We start from the raw sequence: 12,175 nt of genomic DNA on the forward strand, positions 1-12,175 counted from the left end.
CTGAGCTCAAAATGGAATGGATCTCTTGCTGGGACATTTAGAGAAATGTTCTACATTAATTGTTAAAGAAGCCACCAAATATCACTCAAGGTGAATTTTGAGGTTCCTGGGCAGATCAAACCATGCAGGAATTTCGAGGGAGTGCTTAGAAGAGTTTCAAGGAAGTTAATACTGAGCTTCTGCCCAGCCTTTGTTGCCACTGAATTTCATACGAAGCAAAACGTGAGGCAAATTTGGAGATGCCCATCAGCAAACCCTCTAGGGACTTTTGTGGGAGAAGAGACCCCAAATGCCAAGCCCCTGGTTATTGAATGGATGATTCCTGATGCTTTTCACTGGTCTTCACTGGAGGGGGGGGCAGGTTGTTCAGTTTGGTGTAGTGGTTAAGAGCAGCAGGACTCTAATCTGGAGAGCCAGTTTCGATTCCCCACTCCTCCGCTTGAAGCCGCTTGGGTGACCTTGGTTCAGTCACAGCTCTCTCAGAGCTCTCTCGGCCCCACCCACTTCACAAGGTGATTGTTGTGGGGATAATAATAACACACTTTGTAAACCGCTCTGAGTGAGCGTTAAGTTGTCCTGAAGGGTGGTATATAAATCGAATGTTGTTATTATACATGTACTGCTGGAATTCCATCACTGGAACCCCCAAAGCAGAACTTGGCCTTAAAAAAACAAACAGGGAGAGCGAAATGGACCAAGACTAGTTTTGAGGAAAGGGATATTTGGCTCTTTTCCCCTGCACTTTTTTCCAGTTGGAAATATCCTCCATATGTTGCTTCAAGCCCCAGCAGAGAAAAGAGAAACAGGAGCCAGCATTAATATTAAAGCAGCTGGGTGTGTGTGTGTGGATTTCCAATCAAGGGAAAAGTGTGAAGGAAAATAATAACAATGATAACAGTGCACTGCTCCATGCCCAGGGACCCCTGCTTGGAGATTGGACTAGATGACCCTAGAAGTCCCTTCCAACTCTATGATTCTATAAAAAGTGTTAAGCCCCAGATCCATATTGCCCCCTGGGCATGCACCCTTTCCTCTCCTCCCTAACCCCAAAGTTGTTGTTGTAGTTCAACACTCTTTGCACATTCTAAGGTTTGTGTGAACTTGAAGTCACGGAACCTCAAAGAAGGTGGTCGGCGCACAGTGACAGGCGGGGGGGATCTTTAGGGTCAGACCCAAAGGATGAGGGACGCCATGCCGAAATGGAAGGAGCAAATGCCCCGGACCTACCTTGCCTCGGATTTCCCCCCGAGGATTCGCTTTGGTGCTGACTTGCAGGAAGGCTGTGCCCTGGGCCAGGTGACGAAACAGCTCCCGGTCCAAGTCCTTCACTACCCCTTGGGCCTGCGCATGAAACAAAAACACACAAGTGGGGATCAGAGGGAGAGCGTCGACATTCGTAAAATCCAAAATTGGGCCATTTTTGCTCATAAATCAGATATCAGTCTTATTTGACTCAAATGTTGTGTAAGTGAGCAAGTACCTTTCCTTAGTGGTTAAATGGTTGGGCTGCGAATCAGCACTCTGCTGGTCCGACTCCCACAACTGTCATGAGCTCTGCAGGTGGCCATGGGCAAGCCACTCCTCTAAGCCCCAGCTCCCCAGCGGTATTGTGGGCCTAATAATAGCACTGACCTTGTTCACTGCTCTGAATGGGGTACTAATCTGTCTAGAAGAGTGGTATATAAGCACCGTTATTATTATTTTTGAGAGCTGCCTACGTGGTTGGGCTGCGAATTGGCACTCTGCTGGTTCGACTCCCACTACTGCCCACACCTCTCAGCCCCAACTCCCCAGCTGCATTGTGGGGATAATAATAACACTAACCTTGTTCACTGCCCTAAGAGGGGCACTATTCTCTCTAGAACAGCACTATATAGGTGCACTGTTATTATTTTGATAAGAATTTGAAAGTGCAAAGGTTTCACAACGGTTTTGTTCAGGTTGTTTTTCAAAGCAAAGAAGGATTTGACAAGTAAGGGTATGACATGGCCCACTATGTCAATCTGGACTCTCTAACAAGTTTGTTCTGCATTGGGTGACCTTCAGTCAGAAGTTAGCTCTCCCCACAACCACATCCCTTACCTCTGTGCCGTAGAAGCCCCTAAGTAGCCTCTTATGTTCCCGGCTGCTGCTCTCTTGCAGCTCGCCCAACTCGGCAAAGCCATGCAGATGAGCGCTGACGGTTCCATCATCTGCCCTGCCAAGGCCAGCGACCACAATCCCGTAATGCAGGTGGCAGTGATCGTCCAAGGACACCCAGGCATGGCCAGCAGACCCAGTCCGTACCGGAGGAGACACGAAGTGGCCCGCGAGGGGGATGGGGAGCTCTGGAGAACAAAGGCCAGAGGTCACACAGACATGGGGCCAACTTATTGTCTATATTCACTACAGTCTGGCTGCAGCTGCAGAATGAAGCCAGAAAGGGCTGGTCAGCTTGGAACATGCAAGCCAGGACAAGTTGGAAAGGAAGTGGGTGGCAGGAACCTTTTACTGATTGCAATTTGCTTTCAAGCTGTTCTAATTTCCCTTTTTGTACAATATTCCTACTTATAAACAGTTCCGGATGTAGTAAAATAATGAACCTGGCAAATTAACCTATATTGTATTATGCTTATGGTAGAGAAACCTCATACACTGATTGGCTGAGTGTGGCGGGGTGGAACGTTCATGATTTGAACATTCTACCTGATCAGCCAAGGACAGGGCTGTCAGTATGTTTGCCGTTCAGGTTGAGTCAGGGAAAGGAAAACTGTCAGTCTGGCTGGAATTAAAACTTCACACAGAGACAATAATATGAGCACTCAAGTATTAATTCACCCCGGTCTTGGGGTGTATTTACAAAGGCATAACATCCATATCACAGGATATCATTATCCCACTATTATCCCACTATTATCCCACTATATACTGCGTTGGTCAGGCCCCACCTGGAGTATTGTGTGCCATTCTGGGGTCCCCATTTCAAAAAGGATGTGGACAAATTGGAACAGGTGCTTCCAACTCTATGATTCTACGACAAGAATGGATTTGGGACGACGACAGAAACATCCCGGGAGGTCAGGGCAATTAAAGGGCAGTGAAACCAAGGCTGAAGAGGCCAATGGAAAGGTGAAAGAAACGGACTACTGTTATTCTCAAGAAACCCTACAGTGCTTAAGGACTGAGGGGACAGAAGTGCTGGGGGAGCCAATTAAGAGTAAGGGCACTGGGAAAACACTGGGAGCCCTCAAAAGCAGGTGGAAAGGTGGTGGCCTCTCCCACACTTAATGGCTTTTAATGACCCTCACCCTAGAGCTATTTAACATTTTTTTCAGGAACATTGGCATTCTAGCTGTTGCTACCATCTGGCTGGCTGATGCTCCCAACAAATGGTTGGAAGATGTATTGTCGAAGGCTTTCACGGCCGGAGAACGATGGTTGTTGGGGGTTTTCCGGGCTGTATTGCCGTGGTCTTGGCATTGTAGTTCCTGACGTTTCGCCAGCAGCTGTGGCTGGCATCTTCAGAGGTGTAGCACCAAAAGTCTTTTGGTGCTACACCTCTGAAGATGCCAGCCACAGCTGCTGGCGAAACGTCAGGAACTACAATGCCAAGACCACGGCAATACAGCCCGGAAAACCCCCAACAACCAAATGGTTGGAAATTGCAATGTCTGGTGTACTGCAGCAGCAAGAAGAGAAGATGAGCCTTCTATGCAGGGGCAGCAAGGATCACTTAGTTAGGACAGTGAGAGTAGCACCTCTCTTGTTTCCTGGGGGTCATTTCCTTGTCTTGTCTCCTATGGGGCTAAACAGGGCAATATCCTGCTTCTTCTCTCTCCTGCCTTATCACTCTTCTCTAAGATGTAGTCAGATAGTCAGGACTCTTATCTCTGTCTCTCTTCTTCACTTTCAAGTATGTATTTCTTAAATAAACTTTTTAGCCTCTTTAATTAGCACAGCGTTAACTTCTCTGCTTTATTTGCACTCTGCCAACACAAATTGCACTTGAGGGCTAGAAGAAAACCTCCCATAGGCCAGATGGGGCCCCGGTCCATAATTTGCCCCCCTCTGATCGAGACCCTGACTGGACTTCTTTAAACAGAGGCAGGGGAGGCGAGTTCTGCCAGCTCATATAGTCCTGCAGCACGTGGACTGGGCATCCCTAAAAGAGCAACGCGGCCAAGAAGCAGGACTCTGCCGGGGATGATAAGGAAGCTGTGTTCCACATATTAACCGGAACTTCCTAATCTATTATCTGGCTGCAGGTTTCAAACTGAGCTTCCTTTGCCACACCTCCCCCCAAAGGTTATTTTTCAAAATCAGAACATTTAGAAATTGGGGGTCTCAAATGTAAAAAAAAATATGGCTGAATTGCAAAGGGGTGCAGAATCTCAAAGATTTCCCTGCCACCACCGTCCATCGGGCTCTGGCCACCATCTCTTGGGTTGGCCAGAGCTAGCAGGATGCTTCAGTTTGCCTGGCTCCTAAAACTATGTGGGCGAGTGGTTAGAGGCAGCCTCAGGGTCGGCAGGATTGGGCAGGCCCTCGGTAGGTACTGCCACCCATCCCTGCCCTGCCACAACACAGCGGCAGTGGTCCTCTTGTGAAATCTCACACGACCTATGCCAGGGGCAGGATGCTGTGCCCTCCTCTAGCCCAACACAGAAGAACATGGACCAACGGCAGTGCCAAGATGCAACAGCCAGACACACACCCACACACACCTGCTTTTTGATTCAATATGGGGCAAAAGGGGTACAGGAGGCTGACATAAAGAGAGCGTGGTGTAGTGGTTAGAGTGAGACAAGAATCTGGGAGACTCAAGGTTGAATCCCCACTCTGCTAATGGAAGGTTGCTAGGTGACCTTGTGCCAGTCACACACTCTCTGCCTAACCTACCTCACAGGGTTGTCGCGAGGATAAAACAGAGGAGAGGAGAATGACGTCAGCTGCTTTGTGTCCCCGTAAGACAGGAAGATGGGGTGAAAAGGACGCACACAAACAAACGAAGGAATCGATAATGCATTTACCAGGAGCATATTTAGTGGGGGTGGGTACAAGACGGTTTCCTGCACAGGGCCGTTTCCACACGGCTTACCTGCGCCCGGAACGCTGCGCAGCATGCCGAAAAAAACGCGGAAGATCGCGTTTTCTCTCGCGAGTTTTGCGCGATGTTGCACAACATCGCGGAAAACTCGCGAGAGAAAACGCGATCTTCCGTGTTTTTTTCGGCATGCTGCGCAGCGTTCCGGTTGCAGGTAAGCCGTGTGGGAATGGCTCAGGTTCCTCAAAGTCCTGAAGCCAAAGGGCCTTTCTTAATCAACACCTAGATATCACCCGCTTACCTTGGTGTCGTGCCAGGAGCCCGCTGTACAGTAGGGAGCTGATCTGCCCCCGCAGTTCCCCCTCATCGAAATCCGTGGTCGCCACGTTGAGGAAGAGCTCGTTCTGCAGCAACATGTGAGCCTCGCGCCCGCTTACTTGCGCCCAGGTCCCGCTGGCCTGCAAATGGAACAGTTTGAGAAGGCAAGGCATAGAACCCCCTCCCCCCCGCCCCAGGATTGGACCAGCCACCCTCTCTTTCTCACACTGGTTGTCATGTCTGTAGCCCCTACATCCACGTCATTGTTTTAGGGGATACATGTCATTGTTCCAGGGGATGCTAATTGCTAATACTGTGTTTTGATTTCATATTGCAAATGCTGTGTGCATCACTTTCGTTTCTCCTTCTCCCAGCCTGAGGACACAGCTGGGTAATCTATTTCTTTGAAGCTCACCAAAATGACCTTGGGGTGTCTGAAATGTTACCGTTTCTTTCTGTCTTGTCTAGCTGATGTATAAACTCCAGCAAGAGTTTCCCAGACTTCTTCCCACTCAAAACTGGTGGGTTAGGGAGGAGGGAAATGTTTGAGTATTTAGACCTGTACTTTCCTCAAGCCTCTATTCCTCTCAAGGAAGCTGTACTGCTTAAATGCTTCCTTGCCTCTAAGTAAACTTATGGACCCGTGCATATGGAAAAGATCTGATTTCTGAATAAAAGTCATTTAACCAAGGACCTGTGTCTTGCTGCAATGATCCAGGGATCTGTCGGCCATATCCTGTCATCCATAGCCTGACAGGTTCCCTGCTCTCTTCCAAAGCATTCCAGGGAGCCCACACGTGTGGTTCTGCCAATTGTAACCCTCACAGAAAGCCTGTGAAATCATCCAGGAAGGCCAATTGGTTCTTCATAGACAAGCAGTGAGGGGAGGTCACCAGCTGGGTGACCTTGGGTCAGTCACAGCTCTCTCTGAGCTCATTCAGCCCCACCCACCACACAGGGCGATTGTCGTGAGGATAACAATAAACACACTTTGTAAACTGAATGGGTGCTAAGTTGTCCTGAAGGGTGGTATATAAATCGAATGTTATTAGACTTATTATTATTAGGAGCCCCATGGCGCAGAGTGGTAAGCAGCAGTACTGCAGCCCAAGCTCTGCTCATGACCTGAGTTCGATCCTGGCGGAAGCCGGGTTCAGGTAGGCGGCTCAAGGTTGACTCAGCCTTCCGTCCTTCCAAGGTCGGTAAAATGAGTACCCAGTTACCTGGGGGTAGATGAGTGATTCTGCACTCATTGGATAATGCACTTTCAATCCTCTTTATAGATCATTTGGAATGGATTTTTTTGTGTGTGGAACAAAAAATCCACCTCAAACGATTGATAAAGTGCATTGAAAGTGCATTATCCAATGTGTGCGGAATCCGCCAATGACTGGGGAAGGCAATGGCAAACCACCCAGTAACAAAAAGTCTGCTAAGAAAAGTCGTGTGACGTGACATCCCCCACATGGGTCAGTAATGACTTGGTGCTTGCACAGGGGACTACCTTTGCCTAGCCTTATTATTATAGAGAGGGGTTTGGCCCAACCGATGGTTAATTTCTCTAGACCACCTGGCCCAGCCACCCTTGGCTGCTGTGGTGCTCACCATCCCATCCCTGTAGCTGTGCGTCATGTCATACAAGACGTTGCGTTTGCTTCTCCTGCGGGGTTTGGTCTCCAGCGTGATGCCGATGACCTCGCTTCCGGTGCCTGCCACCTGGACCTGCGGGAGAGAGAAGCGCACCTGTGAGCAAGGGTCTGTCGGAGGACTAACCACAAGAAAGGTTGTGGGAGCCATAACGGTTCCATTCCTGGGCTCGAGTGAGGCACGGCTGGGGGAAGAAAGGATGGTGAGGAGAGGAGAGAGGGTTTGAATTAAAAGGAGAAACATGATGCCTTCGTTCCAGTCATGGGGGATACTGGGACCTCATTGGAGACACTGCAAGGTCAGGAATTGAGCCAAATAGGAATATGCACTGGGGGTTTCACATTCTGAGCTCCTAGCATTTTAAAAGCTTCTCAGATGTACATTTTGTAAACTGAGTTTTAAAACCCCCGGGAGGTCTGAACATAGAACTCCTGGAGGATCTCTGGTCCGGCCCTCTGTGCCTCTGTCCAGGCCAGAAAGAATACAAAAATGGGGGCACCGTTGTTAAACAAAGGGCCCCTCCTGATGCCCCGTCCTGCCAACTACATGCACAGAACCAGAAGTTCCTTCCTACCTGGTACTCCAAAGTCCCGTTTGCATGCAACATGAGCTTGGCAGAACCCACAGCCCCCGTGCGGGTGGGCGTCAGGGCATCTCCTCCACACAGCACACTTTGGATGGCTGGGAATAAGAGAAAAGGGGGTGAGTTTATGGCAGCAGAGATTTGTGCTGGGTGGAGAAGCAAAATTTGTAAGTGGCACATTCAAGATGCCGATCTAGCTAGAGTGGCCAGCAGACCTGGAGGAAAAAAATGTTCTGCCCCTTTAACAGAGGTTTAATGCATGGATAGAGGCTTAATGCGTTTTGCCATCTTCTGGGCATGGAGTAAGGGTCACTGTGTGTGTGTGGGGGGGAAGTATTTGGGAATTTCCTGCATTTTGGAGAGGGTTGGACTAGATGACCCTAGAGGTCCCTTCCAGCCCTATGATTCATGATTCCATGAAAGCAGGCCAAATAGCCCAGTTTGGTGCAAGCTCATCGGGGCTTGAGAGTGAAGAAGGGCGGGCCACGGTCAGTACTTGGATGCCTTCAATACCCCATGGTTGAGGGTTGCCATAAGTCAACTGCAACTCAACAGCACGTTCTTTCTCTAATGTGGGGGAAAAGACACTTGAATCTTTTCATGGCATGGAGGCAGGGCTTTTTTTCTGGGAAAAGAAGTGGTGGAACTCAGTGGGTTGCCCTCAGAGAAAATGGTCACATGGCTGGTGGTTCCGCCCCCTGATCTCCAGACAGAGGGGAGTTTAAATCACCCTCCGCACCGCTGAGCGTGCGGAGGGCATTCAAAACTCCCCTCTGTCTGGAGATCAGGGGGCGGGGCCACCAGCCATGTGACCATTTTCAAGAGGTTCTGGAACTCCGTTCCATCACGTTCCAGCTGAAAAAAAGCCCTGCATGGAGGTAAATAATACCACCTGGGAAATAATACCCCACTAACGCTCTCTTAAAGGGACAATACATTTTTTCCCCTCCAGGCAGTTGGCAACCCTATATGCAGCTGCTGAACAGTCAGAAGTTCAACTGGTAAAGTGTGAACAGTTTACTTCCTGGAACTGAGCCAAGGTGTGTCTCGTTTCCAGCAGTGGCCAGCCTCCATGAAGACAAAAGATTCGGAGGTTTCATTAAGCTACCATAGTTAATCTGTTTTTAAAAGCTAGTGACAGTGAGTTCCAGAAATTAATTGCCTGTGAGGACTAAGTACTTCCTGACAACTTCCTTGGGCCACCCAGAATTCAAGTAATACGAGAAACGGAGAAAAATTATCTATCTGGCTACTTCCAAACAGAGTCTTTGCTCCGCATTTTCCCCTCAGGCTGCAGTATTTTATTATTTGGGCTTCTGCAAGATATTAATTGTGCATAAGCCCACCTTCCATGTTATTCAAAGCTCTGCTGCAGGGTGCCACGAACTTGCTTTGGTGCCCTACCTAAAATGTGTTTGGACAAAATGTAGGTAGGATTGCCAACAACTTGGCGAAAAAATGTCCTGCCTCCTTAATAGAGGCCAGATGATGTTATCAAAAGCTTCTATCACCCATTTCCTAACATCTGTTAAACGGGGGGGGGGGGGATTTTTTCCTCCTGATCTGTTGGCAACCAGAAGTGTGGATGGGAAATTACAGATTTGTGTGTGCTCATGCGCACACACCCAAATCTGGCACCATTTCCCTACCCCCCACCCCACCCGCCGCCCATGCCTCTGGCCGACTTTTTGCTTTCTAAAAAAGACTACCAGTTCCAGGTTTATTGGTAAAGTGATAAAACTTTTTAGTGATTTCCTACTACTGTTTTTTTTTTTTAAAAAAAGGCAGAAAACCTGCTAGTGGCAAAGATCTGGGACGACACAACAAGGCAGAAGAATAGAGAAAATCTCAGTGCGGAGTCTGGACTTTTTCTGCACAGGCGATTTTTGTCACTTTTGGCCCTGTACCTCTTTGGGTTTTCTTTCGAATTCCAAAAGATTACCTCTGCATTGAAATCTGAGGGGGAGTTAACACCGCATTGAAATCTGAAGTTAATTGCCATGAATTCAGAAGAAAACTCCAAGAGGTCTGGGGCCAAAAGGGACCAAAATCGCCCATGCAAAAACCCCTCTATCTCCACTGTGAAAGACTGCGTATGCAGCGGCAAAGGGGGCAAAATAGGGAATCGTCTGCTTGTGGAAGCAATCTCTCTCTCCTCCTGTGGTTTCCACACCAGGGAGAAGAGCAACGTTGCCTGATTTCAGCTGGTTGCACAGCTGTCAAAGGCACAGGAATTCTGTTGGGGGGGGGTGATCCCTTCATTTCCTGGGATGTGAAGAGTTTTGCTCTGCCACTCACTATCGCAGCTCATCCTGACGGTGATGTGGCCGGCGATCTGGCGCCGGAATCGGCCCTCCACCTCCACGCTGATCTTCAGCTGCCCCTGTGCCAGCCACAGCATCTCTTGGCTCGACAATCCGGTCAGCACTTCGGCAAAGTCCGGCTCCTGAGACGGCAAAAACGAGCAAAGGGAACAGAAAGGCAGCTGCGGTTAAGTTGTCGGAAGAGGACGAGGAGGGAGTCCCGGGAAGACTGAAAGCGGTGTTAAAAATACAGCGGCTTACCTGCAAAGAGACATTGGCCAAGACCTCCCTAAGGACCCTGTCCTGGTGCAGAATTTGCACCCTCAGGGGGAGCCCAGGGGATTCTGGGAAGGAAGAAAAAGGACAACATGCAACTTCGGCTGCATAGTGATACCCACACACTAGCACAGCCCTTTCTCCTTGCTCCCTGCCAGGAACGCTTATCCAGGAGGCTCAATATATGGGATCTCTAGTGAGCCGTAACACTCTGGGATAGGGTTCATTTAATATTTTTTATCCTATCCTTCCTCTGGTTCTCTCCTTCTTCCATTTTGTCCTCCAACAATCCTATAAGGTAGGTTAGGTGATTGGAGAGTGACTGGTCCAAGCTTGCTGAAAGAGTGGGGATTCAGACTTTGGTCTCCCAAATTCGAGTCACTCTAACCACTACACCATACTGACCCTTCGCTTTGCACAGAGTAGGCCCACAGATCTACTTTGCCCAACGTTTGTCTGTTTTTGACTAGCTGTGTCTCTAAATTGGTATCAGCTATATGGAGAGGGGCTGTGGCTCAGTGGCAGGGCATCTGCTTGGCACGCAGAAGGTCCCGGGTTCAATCCTCAGCTTCTCCAGTTAAAAAGGACCAGGCAGTAGGTGATGGGAAAGAGATCCTGGCGTGCTGCTGCCTGTCTGAGAAGACAAAACTGATCTTGACGGAGCAGTGGTGGCCTGATTCAGTATTAGGCAGATTTAGGTGTTCCTAGAATAATAGAATCACAGGGTTGGAAGAGACCTCCAGGGTCATCTAGTCCACCCCCTGCACAGTGTAGGACATTCGCAACCTCCCCTTCCCCCGCCCCCACACCCAGTGACCCCTGATCCATACCCAAAGATAGCATGGAGTGTATTTATACATTTCCCAGTAGGGGCAAAAACTGCCCTTTTATCTCCACAAATCTTTCAGCCTTCCCACTTGCAGGCACCGCACGTTCAGGACTCTAGTTTGCAAAACCGGATGTGTAATCTGGGCAAAGCCGATCTGATTTACTGTGCCGTGCCACTGTTTCTCTTATCTGCAACTGAGGTTTAGATGCTCCTTTGAAAAAAAAGGAGAAAGCACCACAAATCTGTGTAACCATTGAACACCAAACCCTGTACAACTGGCTTAACTATGCCTCAGGGTTCGTGCAGATCTGCCTCACCGTTGCACACCAGGGGAGGAATTGGCTCTAGTCTGCATTACCTTGCGCAATTAAAGCAATGCTTCCTTCCCCTGGAGAAGCAATGATAATATTGTACTTATGAAGTGGGAAATGATGCCTCTCTGCAGCATTTCTACTTCTTGAGAACCTTTTTACTGAAGACTGAACTTGAGCCCTTGTACATACAAAGGATGAGCGCCACCGCAGAGCCACGGCTTCCCATGACAGCCGCAGGAGATTAGTCACTCTTGACTCACAGATAGGATCCTCTGGATGAGTGTCTTTGATGCCTGGGAACTTCAAGAACTCCGAGACACCTTTCACTTATCTTCAGGCTGACCCTAGATTCCCCGTGCTACAACTCTAATTTGGATCCAGTGGGTCTGTCTGGGTGATAAACTTAATGCTTTCAGATGCTTGCCTGCCTCCTTCCCTCGTGCTAGATACCCTACTCACTCTTGTCGGCTGACTCCAGCAGACCCTTGGTCACCAGGACAAAATGCAAGTTGTTCTCTGTGTCGCTCAGGGTCAGCATAGCGAGGCCCCCCATGCCAAGGTGGGTGGGGTCCACAGACGTGAGGATAGCACTGAACGTTTCTGGAACAGAGAGGACAGCAAAAGCACATCACAATGGTGCCGGCCCCAGGCTTGCAGAGGGAGCCAGGGATGGCCAGGTTATTACAGCCCAAATCTCTTCCACCACGGAATTCAGGTGGGCCCCCAGGAAATGTCCCATCCAGACAAGATCCACAGCTACTGGCTTCAGCCAGGTAGCTGGCCATCGGCTTTAGGACTAAACCATGGGACCACACCCTACTGGAGAGAAAAGGTGTGCATCCAGGCCACTGAGATCACGGAGGATACTATGAGATGAACTTT

General features: G+C 49.2%; 1 protein-coding gene across 2 annotated transcripts in view; it reads right to left on the reverse strand.

Annotated features, from left to right (window-relative positions):
- The window catches only part of CHRD (chordin), a 69,882-nt gene that overhangs the window by 23,159 nt on the left and 34,548 nt on the right, over nucleotides 1-12,175 (reverse strand). For both annotated transcript variants that reach the window (XM_054983024.1, XM_054983026.1), the window contains exons 8-15: nucleotides 11,753-11,893; nucleotides 10,136-10,218; nucleotides 9,870-10,017; nucleotides 7,563-7,669; nucleotides 6,947-7,063; nucleotides 5,325-5,481; nucleotides 2,083-2,327; nucleotides 1,228-1,341 (exon numbers count right to left, since the gene is read on the reverse strand). In XM_054983024.1, the coding sequence (XP_054838999.1) occupies nucleotides 1,228-1,341; nucleotides 2,083-2,327; nucleotides 5,325-5,481; nucleotides 6,947-7,063; nucleotides 7,563-7,669; nucleotides 9,870-10,017; nucleotides 10,136-10,218; nucleotides 11,753-11,893 (1,112 nt within the window). The remainder of the gene's footprint in view (nucleotides 1-1,227; nucleotides 1,342-2,082; nucleotides 2,328-5,324; nucleotides 5,482-6,946; nucleotides 7,064-7,562; nucleotides 7,670-9,869; nucleotides 10,018-10,135; nucleotides 10,219-11,752; nucleotides 11,894-12,175) is intronic.

The sequence above is a fragment of the Eublepharis macularius genome, chromosome 6 (genome assembly GCF_028583425.1).
Source record: "Eublepharis macularius isolate TG4126 chromosome 6, MPM_Emac_v1.0, whole genome shotgun sequence".
NCBI lineage: Eukaryota > Metazoa > Chordata > Lepidosauria > Squamata > Eublepharidae > Eublepharis > Eublepharis macularius.